The sequence below is a fragment of the Cygnus atratus genome, chromosome 26 (genome assembly GCF_013377495.2).
Source record: "Cygnus atratus isolate AKBS03 ecotype Queensland, Australia chromosome 26, CAtr_DNAZoo_HiC_assembly, whole genome shotgun sequence".
NCBI classification, from domain to species: domain Eukaryota; kingdom Metazoa; phylum Chordata; class Aves; order Anseriformes; family Anatidae; genus Cygnus; species Cygnus atratus.
This window is the reverse complement of record NC_066387.1, coordinates 2,070,971-2,094,649: the sequence shown is the minus strand read 5'-3', so window position 1 is coordinate 2,094,649 and position 23,679 is coordinate 2,070,971. Positions and strand designations below refer to the sequence as shown.

Genomic DNA, 23,679 nt, shown 5'->3' with positions numbered 1-23,679 from the left:
GTTTATTATGTATTATCTCAGCTGAAATTCCAAAGAAGGCAAAAAAAAATGAAGTATGTTTTTCAGGAAAACACTACAACAGCGGACATTTCGGGTTCCAGCTCTGAAAGTACAATAAAAATTTTGTCACACGGATTTTCTAAATAGTGTAAAAGGGAAAAGACCGCCTTCCAAATGCACTGGGGATTCCCATAGACACAAATAGTAACCTGGCTAGTACTTTTTGTACATTTTGGTAAATTTTGTCCTACAAAAAATATTCTTTACCTCATGCAAGTGTACACTGTTCAGGTATTGTAATTCTAGATCTCTTCCTGTATCAAAAAATGTTGAAGGTCAGAAAAGACAATATTATTTCAAAGTTCCATACCCATGTTCTTTGGCTTCTCTAGCAGTCTGTTCTTATGAGATTTAAGTAAGGAACTGACAAAAATAGTCTTTGTGGGGCCTAGTAGATAGATAGTGTGATTCTGTGAAGACTCTATGTGTTTATTTTTTTAGGACGATTCAGAAATGAATCCCCAAAAGTTTGTGTCACAGCTCTTAGACATTTCTCACTGCTTATTTATAAGTTATTTTAACTAAAACATAAAACATATGTGGAGGGGAGAAAGAACTGTTAATGTTGTTTAAGAAAGGAGTTGTATTTAATATATCAAACTTGTGATTTTTAGTAGATTTTCTTAAATTGGAAGTTAGAGAAGATCACGAACTGTAGCTATTAGAAAAAAAACTACCAAACAGGTGCTGGCTTAGTTTCCTAGAGCCCACATTGCTACTGTTGGTTTATCTGATTGCAAAACTAGTGTACTGTAGCATGATGAATATGTAGCAGTGACTGTATGGGAAAGATGCTGGAAAGATTGCACACTGATGTTCTTAATCAGTAATTAGAAACTAAAAATAGTATTTTAGTGAAAGATAATAAATCTGTAGCCTTTAATCCTCCTGTGCCAATCTGTAAGCTGATATCATTATTACATGAAAGGCAATGAGAACATAAGTGAGTAAGCAAAAGTAGGTTGCTATTACAGTCACATTATAAATTCCACATAGTCCAAACTGTCTCGTTGATGTTTGGCTCTCTCTGCTTTATGCAAAGTCTATAGTTATAAGGCAGGTTAATTTGCAAGAACAGAACGCGTAGTTTTGGTGTCTGTTTCCATTCCTTTGCTGTCCTTACTTCCTGGAGCACTCTTTAGAGAAATTAGTTAAGTTCTGAGTCTCCTATGCACCTGTGAGTTGTAAGTAGAAGGGAACATTTGAGAAAATGGCAACAAGAAAATGTGTTCCCATGATGGCAGTTGCGACACACCAACAGGCTCAATCAACAGCTAATGTGCTGCGCAGATACACATTGTCTCTTGCTATAATAATCACAAGAGAAGGCATCCCCACTTAAACAGGGCCCTTTCATCTAAACATTTAAATACTTTGCAAATGCTAAGATGTAGTTATTGCTACACAGGTACCATCACAGTTGATATTGTTTACGCTGAAGTGATTCAGTAGAATCAGGCCACTGACCTTATTCCATCCAACTGGGAAATCTCAAAGAATGTCAGCGTGAGCTATACTAAAACAGCTGTGATTTCATACACCATTCCTCCTCCCATTCACAACTATGTAATATCCCTGTGGCAACTGCGGCAATTCTTTAAATGGAAAAGTAACACAAATATTTCAAATGGTGCAAACTCTCTTAAAGCAGTTCAGTGTCCAGAAAATGGAGCCAAGGCACAGTGCTGGTGCTCCGCTCACCCGTAGCCTGCCTAATGGTCCACTGAGCAAGAAATGCAATACAGAAGTGGGATTTGTTCAAAGCTGATGGTGTGGCAAAGATTTGAAAGACAACTATATTTACCAAGTGCTTTTGAATGAAAAAAGCTTTATTCCTCCAGTTTATATAACTCTATCTCCCAGAAATGGGTGAAAGCAAACGCCAGATAAAATTACTGGAAGGTGCCAGGAAATGTACTGTAATGGCTTAGTGCAACTACAAAGCACAGATGACTAAAAAAAAGGAGGAAAATGAATCAGACGCCGAATCCCCCTGGAGAAAGGGGCTGAAATGGCTAACCCTCAACACGGCCTCTTCACAGCTGGGCCCCCTTTCCTCACACAGAACTACCCTGCCAAAAACCAGCCAAATTTTTACCTCCAGCCCCCCAAAATCGCCTTTTTCCCCCCCCCGAGCCGGGCTGCGGGACCGTCCCCGGTCCCCGTTCCCTCAGCGCCGCGGCCCGGCAGGTGGAAGCCGCCGCCGCCGCCGCTCCTCCCCCGGCCCGTCCCGTCCCCTGCCCGGCTCCGCGCCGCCTCTTGCCGCCGCCCCGCTCCTCTCCCAGCTGACGGGGGCAGCCCCTTGTTTACCGGCCAGGGCAGGCAGCCGCCAGCCCGGCCTGCGCTGCGAGGCGGCCGCCGCACCCGGGACCGGCAGGGAGGAGGAGCACGGGGCCGCCCCGCTTCCTCGGCCGGCCGCTATTAAAGGGGGGGGTGCCCCCGGCGGGTCTCTCGCCGACGATGCGAAGCCCGGCCCGGCCCCCGCGCCCGCCCCGCGGCCTCTGATTCGCCCCAGCCGGGACGCGCCGAGCCGCGGCGGCCGCAGCGACGCGGGCATGGCACCGAGAGGAGCGGCGGTGGCGGCGCTGGCCGGGACCGTGGTGCTGCTGCTGGCGGCCTGCTGCGGCCGCAGCCGCGGGGAGAGTGAGTAGGGGAGCGGGGGCGCGGCCTAGGCGGGCGGCGGGGGGCCCCGGCCGCGGCCCCGTCGCCGTGAGGGGGCGGGCGGGCGGCTCGGTCCCTGCCGCCAGCACCCTTTGGACCTGGCGAGCGCCGCCGAGCCCAGGCCGCGGTGGTGTGGGGACGGCGGCCGGGGCGGCTCGGTCGGGGCCTGCGGGTCCCTCTGGTGCCGGAGGGAGGGGAACGGGGTCCGGAGCTCTCCCCCCGGGAGCGGCTCGGGTGACCTTCAGGGCTCGCTGGGGTGTTTTCGGCCCCAAAGTGCCGAGGGGCCGTGAGGGGAGGGGGGGGGGCTCGGAGGCGGCCGAGATTGGAGCGGGGAGGGCAGGACGGCGGCTGGAAGGGCTTGGGGCCCCCGCTGGGTGCCCGGGTTGCCGTGGTGTTTACTCACGGGCACGCCGGGAACCTCCGGCTCCGCCGCTCGGCTGTTTCTGCAGACGCTGAGGGTGTCAGGGTGCTGCCCCTGCCCGGGCTGCCCTCCTCTGCCTGGCCCCCCGGCCGCAGGGAAGGGCATTGCTCCCCTCCCCGGCTCCTGGGGGGGAACAAGACGCTGGCTGTGGCTCCCTGACACTTCTCTTTTAGGCTGGTTTCAAAACGAGCTCCAGTTTCAGGAGGCTTGTAGCGTGGCGAGGCTTAGAGTTGGGAGGTTTTGTCATTAACCGCAGGAATACTTGTAGGTAATCTTTCAAATCCACAAGTATTAAAGGGGGATAAAGCTCAAAGGTAGGGATCTGTGCTTAAACAGCGACTTGTAAAATGCAAGGCGGGGATCTAAAGATGGTGAATTGGAGGTGGCGAGCTTGTGAAATTAATGGCTGATGTGAGTTTAAGCCTTAGGAGCTGTTTTGATGGGCTGTATTGAATAAACTTCCTTAAGAAGCTGCTCTAGTGAGAGGTTTTAATGTTGGATGATGATTATAGTTGTATTTTTTTTACTATAAGGAACATATTTATTTAAAGAGAACTAACTGGATCCTCAAATTGTCTATCCCGTAGCCCATCCTGTAGTCTGTCTGTTAGCTTTCCCACCAGAAAAGGCCACAGCAAGAGAATTCCGTCAAGTGCAGATGAGGCAATCCTGAGCGTTTTCAAAATGGGGATGATACTGAGAGAATAAAGCAGGGCGTACCTTTGAGACAGCCTTGCTTTTTCCAGCAATCTGACAAGTTACGTATTTCAAAAACACCTAATTCCTACCTCATACAACACTGTTACATTAGAAGCCTTTAAAAGAGACTGTGGATATGTTTTTAATTTGGGAGGGTAAGTTATAGCTGGCAAGCATGTACAAACCCGCCCATCACCGACAGAGGAATGGAGAAGGTAGTTGACATATAGCACTAATAATAAATCCATACATAACTTTAGTCCAGCAGTTCCTAATTTGAAAACATTATTATTACCACCACGCTGAAGCTTTTTATTTATTTATTTACTTACGTGCTTAAAAGCATATTCTGCCTCTTTGGTTGCAAGTGTGAGTACGATCGTAACTGCTTAATCTGCTGTATTGCTGCGCGGTAGGAAAATAGGCTCTACAATTTATGGATGGAGAGACAGGAGCGATGTACAGGACATAAAAGCAACATCTGGGGTGGAATATTTTTATATCATTCACACAACACGGATACTTTTCAAAGTATCTTACACGCTGTTTGGACAATAAGTTCCCTAATTCAAAAGGTTTTCAGCTACTTTGATGTTTGACTCCATTTTCTGAGAATGATTAGATCATACAGCACCACAGCGTGGATTGAAAACAACACGCTAACGTGGAGGCCTGCATCAGAGTGGCTGGAAGGGTAAATGCATGCACAATAGTTGCATAAGTAAACAAGTTGTTCCCTGAGCAACGGAACTAATGAAGTCTGCTTTCTTGGAGATTTGCGTCCTGCATTCAGTACAAGCGTGCCCCATGATAACGCTGCACTCCAGTGACAATGTTCCCTGAGCTCTGAGCCTAACCGTGATATTTCTTGTGCCATGTATCTTTCTCTTCCCTTTACTTGTTTTAGGCAACGCCGGTGTTCCTCTCACATCTGCTAAGAGCTGGGGCAAAAGCAGCGTATAGTGTGTTGAGCAGGCAAACTGGATGGAGGGTTTCTTCACTCTTGATGCTGACTTTTGATGGAGATGCTGAGGGTTTTCCTCCTTAACCCATCCCCAGTTTCCGTGTGTTTGGGAATCCTATGCGTGCATGCTTTCTTCCTCTTTTACGTTTGACTTAGTCGGGTTCAGACGTGGCTGAGAGGAGTAGAAGCAAGGGTTAAGGAAAGGAGACCAGACCTGCTCACAACATGAAGGTGGATACGTCTTTTTTAGTTAAGAAAAGCAGGTTTGGCTTTTTTTTTTTTCTTTATCACTGTGTAAACATAATGCAACTTCTTGAAATAAATCTCACACATGACTCACACAGCAGTTCATTAGTTGTGGTATTCAGGGTGGGATTTACCTCACCTGGTCTTAGGCATCTATCAAAGGAGCAATATACTTTGGTCTCCTTTTGTAATTAGTAGAAAGCTAATCAATACTGTCACTAGAGGTTAGAGTATGCTTCCTTCTCTTCTAAGCTCTTCACCTGAAGCTGGTCATTGTACTTGCATGCTGTTGCTGGTGGTGGGAGTTAGAAATCTAGCTGAGTTCTCTGTGCTGAAGTTAGGTGGGACAAAATCCACTTTTTTCTCCTTTAGTAATAGCCTTTTAAAATCATTTGCCTCAGTGTTGTTATTTCTGATTCATACGGGGTTCTTTTGTCTGCTCATAAACGCATTAAGAAGCTGGTCTCTTAAGTTTTAACATTGAGAGATTCAGTGTAGAGTGAAATGTTGCTCCTGGGAGTTTAAAGTAGGAAGAGTAGCTGCAGCAGGGCAATGTCAGAAGCAGGCAATGACCACGTCCACCAGCCGCCCCAGGGTGCCCTCGCTATTTTAGAGGGAGGCAGTGCATTCACTGAATAGCCTGCAAAAGCCCACAGGCTTTCTGGCGGTCGATTTTTGGGGTGGCCGTTTCGTAGAACATAAGTTATGTTAATGTTGACAATCAAATCCCAAAATCTGCTGGCACTGACCTCTGCTCATCGCTCTGATGGATCTCCCGTGGTCCTGGGATGCTGTCGTTCCAGCACTATCCCTTCCAGTATCTTCGCTTGGAAGACACAGCAGCACGAGCCTTGTTTTTCACTAATGTTTTGATTTGAATGTGGAGAGCGTGACGTTATAGTAAACCAGGCTTTATAGGCAGACTGGGAGGTTATGTATGCTTTTGGCATTAAAGAAAGCAACCTCCGTGACAGGTTGGCCCTTAGTTCAGGAACACTGGCTTGTGTAGTGAAAGATAACAGCCACCCGAGATGTTATCCGAGCAGGCTGCAGGTTCATAAACAGCCTCACTTTCGAGTGCATTTCTGAATTTGTTCCGTTGCTCAGATCTAAATGGCTGAGGTGCAAAACCAAAGCTTAAAAACAAACGTTTTGCTATTTAGATATCTTCTGTTTGTTAAACTATTACTGCGCTAGGCTAGAAGCTGGCTTGTGGTCCTTCTTGCTGGCCTGTCCCTTAACAGGATGTTTTCCTGTCTCAGTTATCCCAAGAAACACCTAAAAGCCCATTTCCCAGTTTCCCAATACCTTCCATGTACAAGTCAGCATTATATAGAATTGCCAAGTTTTTGACTTAATCAGTGAGCGCAATTTTTCCTAAATAATTCCTTTATTCAAGTCGGTAGCAAACACTATAAAACGTGCAATTAACTAATGGTTATCTTAAATGGTTTATGTTCCTTCTGTGTAATCCTACATCATCCTGGTCTCGATTGTTCAAGAGCCAGAGCTCTAAAGCAGTGAATCATTAAGGTCTGGTATCCAGCTAGTTTACTATAAACAAGGCTTAAGTTCCAGCTATTCCCTCGGTTAGACTGTATCTCCAGAAGTAACCTCTGACATCAGATCTCATTTCTTCATTCAGCACTTGAAGGTTGTTACCAAACTAGTTTGTTCGAGAGGCTTGGTTGGCATCCTGGGATTTTATTTTAAAAAAAAAAAAAAAAAAAATGCCTTGCAACTTTTTTCTTGGGGGTCTGATGTGTCTATAATGATTTTATTATTACTATTATTATTGTTTTTTAAGTTATTTTGAATAGCTTAGTAACTAGGGATGGAGGAATGTTTCTTCTCTGGCAGTGTAGTGGTGTACTGCTGGACGTGGAGCCTGTTTCTGCTGAAAGGTAGGAAGCTGTGTTAGTAGGGGTTTTGCCAGTAGCTTGAACAGGAATAGCATTGGGCCTGCTATTAGGGAATCAGTTTGAGATTGTTATTTTGCTGAGAGCTGATTTCTGTATTTTTTGGACCCAGCTTGTCTGTATTACAATCAGCTCCTCAACTTTGCTCTCCTGGGATCACACCTGACTAGCCTTCGTACTGAATCACTAATTCCCCTGTCCCTGCAGAAGGAGTACTGTTGAGAGAAGCTGTGGAAAGCCACTTACTACTTTGCTTAAAACTGCTTCTCGTTGTCTTGGTAACAATAAATTTATGGGCAACTTCAGCAGCTGCTGCATGAACAGAAGATGCGAACTGCTGAACAGAATTCAAAAGCAGGAAAAGATCGAGGACCCTGCAGCAGAAAAGCAGATTTTGTTTCAGATAGGTGTAACTCCTTCTCCTTGATCCCCAAGGAATTAAAAATGAGGTTCAGATTCTGTGGTGATATTTATCACTTAAAAACTAAACTGAAGTAGATAATGAAAAATAATTCTTAAATGTAATTTTCTCTGAATGTGGAAAAAGCTGGATAAAGCCCCTTAATCTTTGTAGATTTCCAATCATAGTAGCCTTTTATTCAATCGTTTGTTTCGGAAACGAGCGTGTGATTTGATTTAAATTCCTTTTAAGTTTCTCTGCCAGGCTAACGTTGCAGTGTTTGACATCTCCTTCCATGAAAAGGGCTTGGGCAGAAGCTCCCAGTGCTGGAACCCCCTAAGCCCAGCAGACAACGTACCGGTTTATTACATGCTATTGCTCAGGTTTGAAAGCAGCAGAGTTTGAATAACTCGGGTCACATCCTGGTCTGCCAGGGCGTGTGGAATCTCCTGTCTGGTCTGTGCTGGCAGCGCTGCTCACAAATAATGCTTTCTGTATGAGAGTTTAGAATTGGCCCAAAATACAAAAATAGTTCTAAAAAGCAAACTGAGCTGATGGACTGTGGATGTGTACTTCCAGCTCTGGTAGATCTGTACAAATAATTAACTCTTGGAAATGCTTTGCTGTTTACTCACAAGCATCACCTGTCTCTTTTTAGACTCAGCTTCAGCTAACTTCTTTCACACACCTCATGAAAATGTTTGTCTCAGCCTTTGGCTGCCTTGTCTGCGAGCTGCCGTGGGGGGAATGCTGCAAGTGAGGGTGGTTTGTACCATGCTCGGGTGTCTAAATCTTGTTTTTGGAGGAGAGGAAAACATTTGAGCTGCTTTCTGGCTGTTTGGACCAGGAGCAGCATGACTTGTATTAGTGATCTCTAGAAGCCTGTAGTGATATGGAGCGGAGTCACGAGCAATGCAATTTGACTTCTTTTGAGCATATAGGAGAGTGGTGAGTGCGGTGCAGAGGATCAGATCAGCCTGTTGCTAGACAGAAGCAGAGGATGCTTTCCGAGAAGCCTCGCTGAATGTGTCCCCATTCCTCGGCCGAGCAGGGTAACGATTTGCCTGGGTGCTGGGGTGGCGGAGCAGTTCCCTCCCTGGGTAGCTCCTCCAGGCTGGGCTCATCAGCCCTGCTTCTGTCTGACAGCAAGGTTTTCGGACCCTGAAGTTCCCCCCCACAGCATTTGGAGGGCTTCATCCCAATTGTGCCGAATTCTTAGTTCTCATCGTGCTCAGGCTTCTGCCCCCTTCTCCGGGTTGAGTGCCCAGGGCAGGGCCGGTTTCTGGCGACTTACCCAATTCCCCTCAGAATGATGAAAGACTCAGATGACTACGCGTAGTGTATAGGTGCTTTTTGTGGCCTTAAGCCATGATAAAAGCCTAGAGCTTTTACTCTCAAAAGTAATTCTTCGGCTGCAGAGTTGAGCTGTATTTTTTTGGCCTGTCCCTTTCTGCAAGGTCTCTGATGGAGCAATTGCTTGTGGGTACCACCTCGGTCAGCTTGCTGTATTTCACCTCTGTGCTTGGCAAGCAGTAATTAAGAAACAAGGAGGTAGATTTTGCATTACCAGATAGTTCTAGCTCTATTGGTCACTCTTACATTGAATTTCAGTGTTTTTGAGTGTTATGGGCCCTTTCCTGAAGAAATTACTGGCATAAACACAGGATTTTTTTTGAATGATTTTAATCAAGAATGCCTGTATATTTTCTATTTTTGACCTTAATAGAAAATATTCTCCTGTGCAATGAAACACACGAGCCTTTCAGTAAGAAATAACCCAGGGAGAAGTCCCCGAACCTTCCCTCCTTCCCAGTCTGTGTGAGGCTGGGAATTATTCTGTCCTTCTCCAGATCTTTAGATTTGAATCTTTTCCATTTGGCACCAGTTGATCAGCAGTGATTATGCTCCCACCAATTGCTCCTTCTTGATTGAATGTCAGGAGCTCATTAGAAGCTGCAGCGAAGCTAATGGCTTCCCAGCACAGGCAGTTTAAGTTTGGAATAACATACGAATGTGCTGATTTTAATTGTTACTAAAAAAAAATAAAATCATCCTTCTTACACTGATGGCATTTCTTCTAGCTTTTTCCTTCCCCCATCAGGGCTGACAATTTATTTGCTTCTTGATCTGAGCTTCAGACACGTAACTTCGGTGAGATTTGCAGCTCTTGCAGAAAGGCCCAGGTGATGGGGCCGTGTCGCACATGCCCTCCCTTGGAGCTACCCATCTTAATTGTTTAAAGTAAATAACAAGAAACCTTCCTTAAACCGAAGCTGTTGCTCCCCCAGTTCTTTGGTCCCCTGGCTGGGATGGACAACGAGCTTTCTGGTTTGCTTCCCATTTTTCTGCAGTGTTTCTTGCTCCTATGTGGTCTTCAGATTTCCTTCCCCACCTTAGGAACACCCGTGATCCCTGGTGCGCTGTGTGCATTAGCTTTTTCTTCCAGAAAGAAATTTATGAAACGGCTTGGATACGGTGCCAAAAATCCTATTGGGCAATAACATTGCTCCGAATCCTATATTAGTGCTGCCAGTTTTATTTTTTATTGCAGTGGAGCAGATTTTTGAATAATCATTAAGACGTTTGCATAGAATTTATTTTTAACCCACACAGCAGTGGTCTTTGTACAGCCACGAGGAGTCAGGCAACTGTAACCATCAAACATCTGGGCATACATTAATTCTGTAAGCCCTGATTATTGCTGAGTGTGTTCTTGAAGTTTAATTTTATATGCAGTGACAAAGAAAAGTAAATGTGCTGTGCTTTTAACTCTCAAGGGGAGTGTGTGTGTGCGGGGGCAAGTCTCTTCTGTAGTCAAAAGAGGACTCCTAAAGTGGGTGCAGTCTTAAAATTAAATAAATATTTGCACCTGGGCAGGTGGAAGTGGTCATCTTGCACGCTTGTATCACCAGACAGGCTTCCGTTTCCTCTGACATTCTCCCAGAGTGTTTAGGGCTGGCTGTATCTTTTATGAAATTTGTTTTTTTAAAGGGTTATCGCTGGGGTTTTCATTGTGTTGCATGGACACGGTGCTCTAGATTTCTTTACCTGTAATTAGAATTAACATTTTCTCCATTCAGACTTTTTTCCTTCTGTCCTGACTTTTGCTGCTGCCTGGATTCGTGTTATTCTGTTTCCCTTCTAACCTAGGCTTCGTATCGTTGTTTGCTCTGCCACTTCTTTGGGTTACTGGTTCTGCTAAACGAGCCGTCCAGGTAGTCAAGGCAGGGAGATTTGCAACCTTTGGAAAATAACAACAAAAAAACACAACCCAACAACAAAACACCTAATCTGAAAAGAATGCTTGGGGCACAGATGACTGGTGTAGTAAATTACTCGTGTCAGCAAAGTCTGGGCGAGAGCCTAGGCTGCATCTTCCGTGTGTATTTCCAGTTTTTTCCCTTCTCTTCCAGAGCACTGCCATTTCCTCCCCATTATTCTTTTCCTATCTTCCCCTCCCTGCAACCATTCTAAATTACTCCCTCTAATCCAGTGGCATTAATTGCACAATCTGGGATGAGGTAGGTGTGTCGCTGGCAACTATCTAAAGAAAACAGACTCTGTTGCATAGACACCTCTTACTCTGTAAACGCTGAATGACGTCTGCGGGCTGCTGTTGCCACTCCATCGTGATAGGGGTAATATCCAGCAGCTCAAGATGGCAGAAAAAAATTATGAAATACTCTTTCAGTTCATATTTTGTAATCCTATACCAGGGAGTGTTCCCAACAGTATATTTCTTAACACTCGAAGCGTGCTTTATTGAAAAAGACCTAGCTGTGTATTCTTAATGGAGTGATATATTATGGCATGGTTGGAAAAATGGGTGTATTTGGAAAGCTGTCTTTTTAAAAATAAATAAATGGCGTTGTTCTTTGCCTTCCAGTTTGCAGAAGCATGGACATTCGCAACAATCTGACCCGGCTGAACATGCTTGAGAACTGCACTGTGATCGAGGGCCACTTGCAAATATTGCTTATGTTTAAAACCAAGCCTGAAGATTTCCGCGAGCTCAGCTTTCCCAAACTGACTATGATTACAGACTACTTGCTGCTTTTTCGTGTGTACGGCCTGGAGAGCTTAAAGGGACTCTTCCCCAACCTCACTGTGATTCGAGGAACCCATCTGTTTTTTAACTACGCGCTCGTCATTTTTGAGATGGTTCACCTGAAGGAGATTGGCCTCTACAACCTGATGAACATTACTCGAGGCGCTGTGCGGATCGAGAAGAACAACGAATTATGTTACTTGTCCACTATCGACTGGTCGAGGATTTTGGATTCTGTAGAAGACAACTACATCGTAGCCAACAAGGACGACAAAGAAGAGTGTGGAGATGTGTGTCCGGGCACTGTGAAAGGGAAAAGCAACTGCCCACCCACCGTGATCAACGGCATTTTCATCGAGCGCTGCTGGACCCACGACCGCTGCCAGAGAGGTGGGTCTGCAGGGCGGTGAGTGGTGTGCTTTCGCTGTTGGGTTTAACCTCTCAGATCTGCCTGAGCTGAGACATCAGCTGTTAATCGCCTATGTGAATAAAGTGCCCAAAAATGCTGTGTTTCATTTCTCTAGGAAGTCAGGGACCCCCTAGAGCTCCCAGGTTTAGTTTGCTGTGAGTATAGCTGTTATCTTGTATACTAGTTAGTGGTATTAGTACTTTTGGGGCTTGGCTATGGGATTAAAAATCCAGATTGATTAAAAGACGGAAACAAAGCAGCGGGAAAGGTCTTTCAGGAATAAACTTGACTCCGGAAGAGTGCAATTATATTTTTACTGAAACCATCCGGTCATAAAAAGGTGCAAGATAGGTGGATGAGTGAGCAATATTTGCACACAGTGAGAAGCTGGAAGCCAAATCAGAGTGGAAGAAAGGGAAAAAGAGAGGACCTGGGCAGAGCCTGCCCATTGCAGGAGTACTGGGGAGGGACAAAGAATCGCACTTTCAGGCTTGGGTTTTGGTTCAGAGAGAGAGAGGTGTGTTCAGAAAGGCAGCTGCTGTCCTAACCCCTGAACTCCAGGTCTGAAACTGTATGAGGGTTGCTTTTAATTTCATAGAGATTTGTTTTTTCCAAACATGGAGCCGACCTGAAGTTTAGTTTTAATTATATATTTGCTTTGATTTATGTTAAGTCTGACTGACGGGGAGCAAAGTGAATTGAGGTAAAACTGACACATTCAGAGCTGTCTGTCTTGGAGGTAGTGCATCCAAATGAAGCAGTGTGTCCTAAGACGAAATTAGGAAACTTGCGGGCTGGAGAGCATTTCTTGCCAAGCTTTAAAGGGCAACTCTGAGTGCTAAGTGCCAAATTTGAGAAGGAATTCCTAGCAGTATGCATACGCTAATGAAATTAATGTGGTTTCCCCTCTGCTACTCCTCACCCCAAATTGTCCAGTTTCCTTTTAAAGAAAGTGGTTATTTTTTATTGCCGGAATAACAGGGTATGAGCGAGAACATGCAGGAGTGTATGTGTGTTTCTTTTTTTAAATGAAAACTGAAGTTATAAAGCACTTTAGTTTCTAACCTCTTTTGGTATACAGTTATTATCAGCACTGAAACCTGGTTTCTTATGCGTTCCTGTTTTACGTTTTCTACTATTTCATGGGGTTAAAGACCTAACTGAAACTTTTTCTGTGGCTAGACCATTCATAATGTCCCTCATTCCTGTGAATCTTCTGGGGCTGCGCTACAGCAGACTGGAATGTATGGTTTCTCTCCTTTATGTGACTACATTCCTACTGGTTTCATGGAAATAGGCAATATTTTACCTTAGGGGCAGAAGTCTCAGCTCCTCAGCTTCTCACACAAATTCAGCTGAATTTATTGGAGGATACTGTATGTTATCATGCACTTAGGTACCAAAAGAAACCAACCTCATAAATCTGTTTGATTTGAATTTGAAATTTGAATTTGGAAATGATTTCAGAAGAAATTCTCTACAAATTCTCCATCTGGTTTTCTGTGTTCCTTTGAGAAAATGTAGAGAAGCCGTGCTCCTGTATACTTGGGCTGTAACTGATGTGCATTTTCAAAAGCACTTACTCCTACTTAGCTTTGTTTTGAATGCTAACTTTTGTGCTTTCGTTGGTAGCTGGTGTTCTCAACGAGATGATATCTGTAGTACATTGTGCCTGGTGACATCTGCCTATATACCTCAGAAGTTACTTAACTGTTCTTTGGTAGTCTTTTAGATGTGTTAGACTTCTTTTTTTTGTCTGTCTTTAGACTTCCAGTACACATGCACTCTAGTAGCTATGGTAGAGACTGGGGCATTTATTTCATGTATCTGTTAGTGGAATCGCTGCCTTCTCTGTTCTTTTGCCAGCCCTAACGTATCCTTAGCATGTGTAATTGTTTTGTCAAGATTATTATAAGCTTGTGTGAATTGTACTTTGGCTTTCCTTTGCCTGAAGAGCTCAGAGTAAGACCCAGCACTGAGGGTATTAATGTCAGGAAGTCTTTCCGTCCGCGTTCATGCAGCTTATCCGGGAATCTTCTGCAGCTAATGCTGTCTCGTTGAGCGTGCTGAAGTCTCACATCATTTGGGTTTTTAAGTATTTTCCACTCTTCTTTTTTAGCTGCCTTGTTTTTTCTCAGTGGTGGGATGAAATGCAGAAGTTTCAGTGTAATTTTCTCGGGGGAAGTTTGGTTTTGTTTGTTTTAATGCAGGTTTTTGATGTTTGTGTTCACACATTGCTCACAGAACTTATCATAAAACCTCCTGTTTTGTTGTTTCCTATTTTTCTTCTCCGGATGGGAAGTTGTTGAGGTCTAAACACCGAAGGCTGATAGCCCTGCTAGATAGTTCTGCCCTGAGACTGTGGGTCGGGATACTTCGCTGTTTTGTCTGCCAGAAAAACATATTTCAGGAATACTTGACTACCGATTGTTTTGATGCTACAGAATGTGTGTCAGTTCAACAGGGAAAGGTCCCAAGCTGGCAAGCTTTGCCAGCCCGCTAAGTCTGCTGTGCCAGCCTTTGAGTCTTGCTGGAGAAACGTGGGAGATGAGCAGGAACCTCACGAGGACGTGCATGAAGGACGGCACCGTGCAGAAGCTGCATGCGATGGGAGGGAGGTGGGAACGGTCTGGACCAGATGGGGTCCCCTGGTGTCCCCCGTCCCTTCCACACCGGTCCCTGGCCCTCCTGTGCCTGCTGTGTGCCACTTGGGTGCCATCCCCACCACATCTCACGCCGAGCATGCGCCTTTGGTATTTCTGTCTTTTAATCAGCACAGATATCCCAGTTGACTCCAAAACTAACTTTCAGTTACAGCGTGTAATTATCTCAAAGGCACACTTCCAAGGCTCTGAATCATACTTGCAGCTCTAACTCCAGCCCAGAATTTTTTTTCAGTTGGTGATAACGTGTTGAAGACAACAAAGTGAAGATCTTCTTACAGACCTTAGAGCTAAGGTTGTGCATGAAGCCGGTCGGGAGGAACTGAAATGATTTGTGGGCAGCCACGCGCTTTGAAACGGCAAACTTGTGATACTGAGGAATCTCTGTCCGAGTACGAAGACGTGTAGGTGGATATACCATAGATCGAGATTGGTCAGGATGTGTTTCCTGAAAGCTTTCCTTTCCTTTTTTCGAAATCACTTGTCTTGGTGTGAGAAGCAAGTCAGTTCAGTTAAGGCCAACTCATGTTGTATTTTGGGTCAGAAGGGAGAGAAATATGTAGTCTGTTTGGAATTTGGGTCTAGCCTTGTGCTCTTTATGGCAGCCAAGGGCTGTGCCTATTCTGGAGGTTTTGTACCTTTTCAGCCCACGTTTTTATAAGGCTTTTTTTTATATATACATACAGTTATTTTCATTGCCATAAAAATGTAGTTCTTAGTTCGGTGCAGCATGTTCATGCAGAGAGCGCCTTTGCTGAAGAATTCAGACAACAAAAATGCTGGAAATGCCACGTCCTAGACCTCAGTTTAGATGTGCCAAACATGATTTTCATATTTTGCATTTTTTTCCACGTGATTTATTTTTTTTAATGTAATAAAAATGCTATATGTCTGTCACTCCACTTGCGGAAGGAACAATTCCCTGTGAAATAGGATTTCCTGCCAATTCTCTCTGCAGTCAGTCTTCCCTGTCCATACGTAATTCGAAGCAGTCTGATGTTTTCGACAGTCTCATTATAAAAGTAATTCAGCCTTTAACTTGCGTATTGGGTCATCTAGAGGTAGATTAAGGTAATAGGAAGGAAAAATGGAATGGCCAAATAAAAATTAACAGGAAAGCAATCTGTAATATCAGCCAGTCCCTTGGTGACTACCTAAGGGCCGCATTCCTGGAATATAAGGACAAATATCTGAAGTACGAGCTCTGTTCCTTAGAGAGAGTGGTGAAATTCAAGTTCTCCTGTTCATCCCGAATGAAACCTTTGCAGGATTCTTTTATCTTTGTGGTCTTGGGACTTCTTGCTACTAGGAATTTGAGTTACTAAGAGCGTGGGCCATTTCAGGTTTGTACGTAGACTTTCTTCAAACTATTATCTTGCTTTATGTGATTAAAAACAAAAGTTATCTCTCTCAATCAATGTAATCACAAATTTGTTGCAAAATATTAACCTCATTAAAAGGAAGAGGAAGGTAAATAAAACCATTTGAGCCAGTTGAAGAGGATAAAATAGAGCAGGTAGTGATAACAGTCTGGAGTAATTGGCATGTAAAGGAGCTGCTAAAGAAAGGCACTGAATGAAAATAATGATGCTTGGCTGGATTTTTTTATGGTGTGTAAGCAGGTCTGGAGACTGGAGTTACAGCCGAATCTCTTTCCTTTTCCTGTGACCTGTCCAGGCAAAATAATGGGACAGGTAGGGGACAGGTAAGGATCTGAAGAGTTACTTTAGTAGCTTGCTTTGTTTCCTAGTACAAACAACACAACAAAGCACTCAGAAAAACGTTGCTCAGCCTGAAGTGTTTTTCAACTGCTGTGAAACAGCTTTTAAAGAGACTGGTGCCAGAAGAAATTCTGCAACTACGAACATCTTCAAGGCAGATTTGAATAATAAAGTTCAGAGGTGTGTGTGGGAAACATTTTGTGATGTTTACTTAGGTAGAAATACTACTTAGCAACAGCTTCCTGTAATTTTTATGTGCTGGGAATTTCGGTAACCATAAGCTTAGCTTTATTACCTTTGTATGGGAAAGGGGTCTCGAAGCACTGCACAGACTTAGCCAACCTCAAGGGCAAGATATTTTTAAAGCTTCAAACACAAAGAAATTTTTCCAGTTGCTACCACATGAAGTGGAAGTGCTCTTTTTATTTGGAGATCTGATAAGACCTGCCTTTTTTTTCTTCCCAGCTCTGACAAATGCCAGATGGAAGTTGACACCCGATAATCTCACTGGGGCGTCCGTTCCGAACCTTGCCAAGCGACAGCTTTATTGAGTGCGTGTAGCGCTTGTGGTCGGGGCTATTGTGATGCTTGCAAACGGCTAGACATCCTAAACTAATTCACTTCAGCTTATTAAGCTTGGTGGTATGATACAGACTGTGGAATTGGGGAGAAGGGGTGAAAGAGTCCACACCAATGGCTATTTAAGAGTATACTACCTACTTAAAATAACGAGCAGAACTTGGTGCTGTGAAGAAGACCCTACTTTGGCTTTTGTCTTTAACAGCACACTGACCAGGGGTGACACAAGACTGGAGGGTTTCAATACTTAACATTTCAACGTGCTATTAAGTCCCTATGTACGCATCTCCTGTAGTCCCCCCATGTTGGTCTTTCTTGGGCTTCCTCACTGCTGAACCTTCACTTAAATGCAGGGATTAATGGTTTTCTTTCTCCCCCTTATCCACAACCAGCACGTCAGACAGAAGCCACGGTTTGATCCCTTCTGTCTTCAGAGCATTTCGATGAGGACTAATTCCCACCTCACCCAACCATTAATAGCAGTAAATACAGAGAATTTGCTCCAAAGTTAAGGTAACAATTTCTGTATCGAGGTCTTGCCCAGGCAAATGTGCTTGATCAGCTGAAAAGGAGAATGAGGTATTGTGCCCACAAAATGGGAGAAACATTTATCTTGTTTGGTCTGAGCTGCGATTTTAATTCTTTCTTCCTTCATGCCTTCCCCAGACCTCTTGCTGTAAACCGCTGTCCGGGCTGTGGAGGAGTTTAACATGCAGGGGCTCAGCGCTGACTCTGCTGGGAGATGCTCTGAGTTGGGATTGCTGCTCAGGCTTCAGTGGCAACCCAATGTCAACTGCTTGCCATTTCCAGGGCTGGCATGCCAAGGGTACTTCAGCTAGAATACTTATTTTTCCTACTTCAGGAACAGATTCCTTAAACAAGGGAACCTGCATTAGCCCTTGTTAGACAAAATATAGAAGGCTGACTACACTTGGCAGACGCGTTTGTCGGAAAATGCTGTTGTCTGGGCATGGATGTAGAGGCAGGAAGTCAGAGAATGATTAAAAAAAACAAACCTGAGCAACGAGGTTAACTGGTGTTAGTGATGCATGAATGGGAGCGCTGCAAATGGTTCACCCAGCGTGATGTGTTTGCCTGGGGAGGAGGAGATTGTTTAATTCAGAGCAAATCCTAGTGACTGCTGGGGTGCTCTGGTGTGGTAAGCTGAGATAAGGAATTGGCTGCTTTGTATATCCTGTACGCTTCCCTCTGCTCACCCCTCTTAATAAACGCAGAGCAATGACTCTTTATTTTAAATCTTAAAAATGTAAATGAAGAGTAAAAGTATTCTAAATGAAATACAATTCTGATGCCTCTTCCCAGATTTTGGCAAATAGAGCAGAGTAAATTCAAGATGTGTGTGATTTTTACGGCGTTCTTACATTGTATGATGAAAGGCCTTCTTGTAGGAAGGATTGTGAACCGCTCGAGTCCCTACAAAGACGTATATTCAGTGTGTGCAAGAAGACCAACTGAAATATGTCACTTGGCAAAGCTCTCTGCAACATCTTTCTCTATCAGGAGCTGTATTTGACAGGGATGGCCACTGTAAATGCACCTTGTGTTTAACCCACACACACTGCACATACACCCCTCCGAAAAAAAATAATCCCAGGTGTGACCAGTGCAAAGATTATTTCTAGCTGAAAGGTTGGTGGCTTCAGGACCTCTGATTAATGACAGATGCAGCGAATAACTGTCTGCGTCCTGAGGAAGCGGCGCTCACCCTTCTCTGTCTCTAACAATAGCTGGTGAAAAGTTCAATGATCACGCTTCCCAATTATATCCTATAATTGTGTGCGAGTTCCTATTGGAGGGACGTGAATGAACTTGCTGGGATGTTTATGCTCCTTAATTAGGGCTGCTGGTTAGCTGGGAAGGGGAAAAAAAAAATAGGTTGGGTAGCGGGAAGCTGGGGGGGGCACAGGCTGCGCTCGCCTGGCAGCGGGGCTGAGCTGCTCGCGGCGTGCCTGCAGTTATTTCGGTCGCTGCTTTGATCCAAAGTTTGCGGCTGGCCTTGCGTAAGCACACGAAGCAGCGCTTCGGGGCTCGGTCACTGAAATAAATGCTGGGGATTGCAGCTGCGTGCATTCATAACCTTTATCTGGACGTGTTTAGGTGAGGGGACCGGGGGGCGCTGTGCCGGCTGGGCTGGCGTTGTCGGAGAGTCGGCGGCGTTGCTTTTATTTTGGCTTGGGACATTTCAAACAAACAGAGAATTAACTTTGGCTCTGCGGAGCGCTCAAATGTTGGCTGAGCGAGCGTAATGTTTTCGTTTGAGTCTGGCTTCCCTGTGAATCTGTATTGAAATGAACTGAAACAGCAGTGCAGTGCGCTTGGCACCTGTTCGCGTCCAGAAAATTTTCTGACGTGGAATTTCCCTCTCTCTTCTCCAAAATACGGCCAGAATCGCTGTAGAGGAGGAGGACCAGGACTGGGCGATGCAATGCTCTGTATGAACAAGGAGCCTCTGGCTCAGCACCCTGGGTGAATTCCTTCTCTGGTGAACGTGCTCAGGTACGGCCCTGACGAGAGGCTGCCTCTGGAGCATCTCGAGAGGTTGGAGGCTCTGAGGGTGAGGGTGTTCTGCAGGATCTCCCAGGAAAGAGATGGAAAGAAAGCCCAGTTAGAACAGCGTTTGGCAGAATGCTGAGATTCATTTTCTTGTTGTACTTCTTTTTAAAGGACTTGGGGTGTACCTGGTTTCTCTGGCATCACTTCAGAGCTCTAAAAAAAAAAAATGTGATTTTGATCTTGCGTATCAGGTTAGAGGTGCCCTTTTTCAAGGATGTCAAGAAATACTGCTCCATTGTAATTGTAAATCAGGCATTTTCAGCCTTCCCAGACATCAGCTACCAGGCTGTAAGTGCTGAAGCACTGGCAGGTGCCGGAGGGTTGAGCTCCTAACTTTTATAAGCCTTGTTCATATGCAAATGTAATGAGGGTGACAGGTATTTAGCAAGGTCGGTCTGATGAATCTATGTGATGGAGGTTGTAAGGTTTCTAAGATCTTTTTAGTTGAGGAAGGGAAATTGCATTGATCTGGTCATAGAACGGCTCCAATTATTTGTTTCCTGTATAATGTGAAGGCTTCTGGAGATGTGCAAATCCTATTGCTGGTCACCTGGGACTCCCACCGAGTTGCTGTTGCTGCTGGGATGTGGCCACGCTGCAATTTCAGGGCCCCGACTCGATGAGCTACGCGTGAGCTCAGGTTACAGGGACACACCAATGGCTTTTAAGTCACTGCACAAGAGTTAAGGGAGTGTAGGTAGCAAGCTCCTCGTTCTCATTTAGTGCTTTTTGAAAAGCGGATTGTCTGGGGCAGGGAGGGAGGAGGTCGGTCTCCATTTGTTAGTCAGAATAAAGGCTGCTGGGCTGTAGGATTTTAAGCAAGAAAAGGTTTACAGGGCAAGGGAGCGGGCATGGTTTGGAGTTGTATAGTCAATTCCTACTTGGTTTTTGGTATCTTCTCTGGTATGGTAGCTGCGTGAGTTTAGTTATATTAACAGCAAACGGTACTATTGCAATTCAAGGCTTAATTGTTGTGTCAGCAATCACCACGAAGGAGCCACGTGCATGGTGATGGGGAAGGTGAGCTCTACGCGGCGTTTCAGAGGGGCCTTCCCTGGCAAGAGGAGAGTTCAGTACTGAACGGCGACGTTCCCGTGTGGCAGAATTACAGGGCAGTTTGTGCCCTGTGAAATGGGGCTGCCTATGTGCTGGTTGATTTTTCCCAATTGATGCAGGGTGAAGAGGGCCAGGTCTGACAGTGCGTGTTGGAGGTAAGGGTCATTTGGTGCCTGCGGGAGAGGTGCTGAGCTTGGCTCTTTTGATAACGCGAGTGAGATGCCATGGGCTTCTGAGGTGTTTATTCCAAAATAGTTTAAATAGTAACTTAGATTTTACTAAGGAACCTGTGGCAGAAAATGAAGCTGCAGTTACTGCACTGAATCTGGAGCATCTGGAAATCTCTTGCACAGTAACCAGACATCACGCTAGAACTGTCTCGTAATGCCAGCTTTCTGCAATCAAGAATGTATGTAAGGAATGCTCGCACTCAAAGGTGGGCCTGGACCCTGTTGCACCATTAAAGACACAGTTGGAAAATCTTACAATCATGTAGGAAGCTCTAGCAGGGTGTTGGGTTTCCTAAGAATAAGGCATGTGCAAGTCAGCAGACATCACAGGATAACAAGGACAACAGAGATGTGGTAACCAAGCATTTTTCTGTTACCTTTTTAAATTTTGTTAGGCATCCATGTTGTGTCACAACAGTGCAAGGATTTTAATATTTGATAAGCAATAAAGCTATTCATTAAAATTTGAGTATCAGACAAATGCTTCCTATCTATTCCACAAAAACAATCAATCGTAGTCTATGGATAATGAAAACATAAAGGCAATGACTTAATAAAAACAAATAGGATTTATTTTTCCTGGTCTTCAATTTTTTCTGAATGTCATCTTTCTGAAATAAGGCTGATTGCGCTGGATGTGTTTACACAGCTTCGGCTCGGGATAAATGAGTCCAAGAGTTCCCTCGTAAGTACCCCATAAAAGCTCCCGAAAGCCAGAGAGGAAATGGAGCTCCTCAGTGTGATGTCTGAGCGTCTCGCCTGGTGGAGCCTTAACGTGGCTTAAAGGAATAAGGCTTTTGTTTTAAAGCTGTATTAGAAATGAAGTCTTTAAAGCTCAGTAAACTGTTTCTCTGTTCGTTCAGTTCTGTGGATTTTAGACTTGGCGGATCTGTGCACAGTCTGTGTTTCTGCCAGAACTGAAAGCCTAATGTGCAGTAGCTGTCGTGCTGGAAGACTTAATGAAAAAGCAGTTATGTGGAAACGGGTGATTTATCTGAAACAACTTCTTCACCTCATTGGCAGGTTTCTACAGCTGTTAAATTAGCAAAAGCCCGTGAGAGAAGAGAAATGTCATGTATGGATCACCGTTTCCTTAGGCTTCTCTTCCACGCTACAATAACGTTATCTCTGTGCTGTTTAAATAATTTGTATGGTGTTTGGCTGCTCTTTCGGTGCTTAGAGATCACATTTCTGTGGCTAGATACAAAACTATCCAATAAACCTATTAGAATGAGATGCCTTTATCAAGCATCAGTTTTTGTTTTGAGGAATATGAAACGCTCCCCTGCGAGCCTGTGGATTTGGTGGGGGCGATGAGAAAAACGTCCCCGGGTCTGAGTGGCTCCGCAGGAGAAGGAGGAGCTGCAGCTCGGTTCTCGTTGATCAGCGTGGGGAAAAGCATGTTGTTTTTCCACATGCTCAATTCTGCGATAACAAAAAAACTCCAGATTGTGTTTTTAAACAAGCTTTAGGTCTCTCCGTGCTCAGATTCGCCGGTGACTATCCATTACAGCAACACGTTCACCCACCCAAAGCCTAATTTGAAGTGGCACGGTTTCAAACACGAGCCTTGCTTTGATACCACAGGGGAGCGAACAGGACTGAGCAATAAACCATCAAGTGCTCGCTTTGCACCAAGTGTTTTGCAGAGGATCGTGCGCTGGAGGTGGACTTTGACACTGCCGGTCTCATCTCGGCGCTGTTGTTGGCCGTTTGGGTGGTTCTGTGCAATTCGCTTCCCCTGTCCGGGCCTCAGTGTTTGTCTGTAAAATGGAGCCAATTGCACGGACCTGCTGACGAGTGAGGCTTCAATAAAGCTCAAAAAATAAATAAAAAATAAAGACAGGGAATGCAGGAAGCGCCTCGAGGCAAAATTTATCTGGAGATCTTTAAGAACATTTTAGACAAACAGCTGTCAGCAATGTCATAGGTAAAGCATTTGATCTGCCCTTGGACAGGTGGATGGGCTGGGTGGCATCTCGAAAAGTTCTTCGGCTCCATTCCAGTTGAAGATTGCTTGCAAGGATGGCTGCTCCGTGCTGCGATTTGAAACCGTCCCTGCTTAGCTTGAGAAGAAGACTCTTTGTCTCTGGAGAAACTGATAGGGCTTCAGGTTTTGTGCAGGAGAGTCCCTTGTTGTCGTCCTGAGAGACAAAACTAGCTTGTATAGTGCTTTTTCAGAGCACTCTATCCATTGTAGGATTATTTCCATGTTTTTTTCCCCCTGCAGTAATTACCCCATTTAGGGATCGGCAGGTGTCAAGGCTCAACACTGAGGGTATCAACCAGATCGGCTCTGAATGGTCTTAATTGCTCTGAAATGGACAGTGCTGACGGTAACCGGTGATCAGATTGTATTGCCACTGCCGTGCAGATAAACATCCCCGAAGCTGCAGCTTTTTAGCAGTGGTGGCACACGCCTGCACGGCTCATGTTGTGCGGGCAGATCTTGTTTCTCCCTGTGCTCAGCACAGTTGAGCTGGCTGATAATGAGACTTGTGCTACTAACATGCTTCCTCGTTACTGAACAAAGTGACTTCAGCGATGGTCAGCCTTATTTTAAGAACTTTCAATGTCAAAGGTATGGAATAAAACAGAATTTTCAAGGTTGGAGCTGGTTACAATTGTGGAAGAAAGATTGAGAATCCAGGATCTCCCCCAGGTTCGATGCAACTGCAGAAGATGTAGTTCCCCCACTGTTCCCCTGTCTCTGTTGGGGTGGCACAACTAGTTTGGGATTAAATTCCTTCAGATTACAACTTTCCCTTGCATAATTTATAAGTAGAAATAGAGTAAAGGCTTCTAAGGTAGGCTTGTGCAATATAGTTTTTCTTGTACCAATCTATAGCCTTTTGTTCTTCCTTAAGTTTGTATTTGTCTGACATTTTGTCGCTTTTATTGTGTTTCTTTTGGGACTTTGATTAGAGAAGCAGAGTGATGTGGCAGGGTGTGTATCCTGTAGATCGAAAACTGCAGGGAACGCTTGCAATGAGAAGTCATTGAGTGGATGTGTGTCTGGATAGAGCTGA

At 44.8% G+C, this 23,679-nt stretch overlaps 1 protein-coding gene across 1 annotated transcript in view; it reads left to right on the top strand.

Annotated features, from left to right (window-relative positions):
- Positions 1-2,520: 2,520 nt before the first annotated feature.
- The window catches only part of INSR (insulin receptor), a 51,595-nt gene continuing 30,436 nt past the window's right edge, over positions 2,521-23,679 (top strand). Inside the window, exons 1-2 of the mRNA XM_035567709.2 lie at positions 2,521-2,703; positions 11,257-11,808. Of these exons, the coding sequence (XP_035423602.1) occupies positions 2,616-2,703; positions 11,257-11,808 (640 nt within the window). The 5' untranslated portion in view covers positions 2,521-2,615. The remainder of the gene's footprint in view (positions 2,704-11,256; positions 11,809-23,679) is intronic.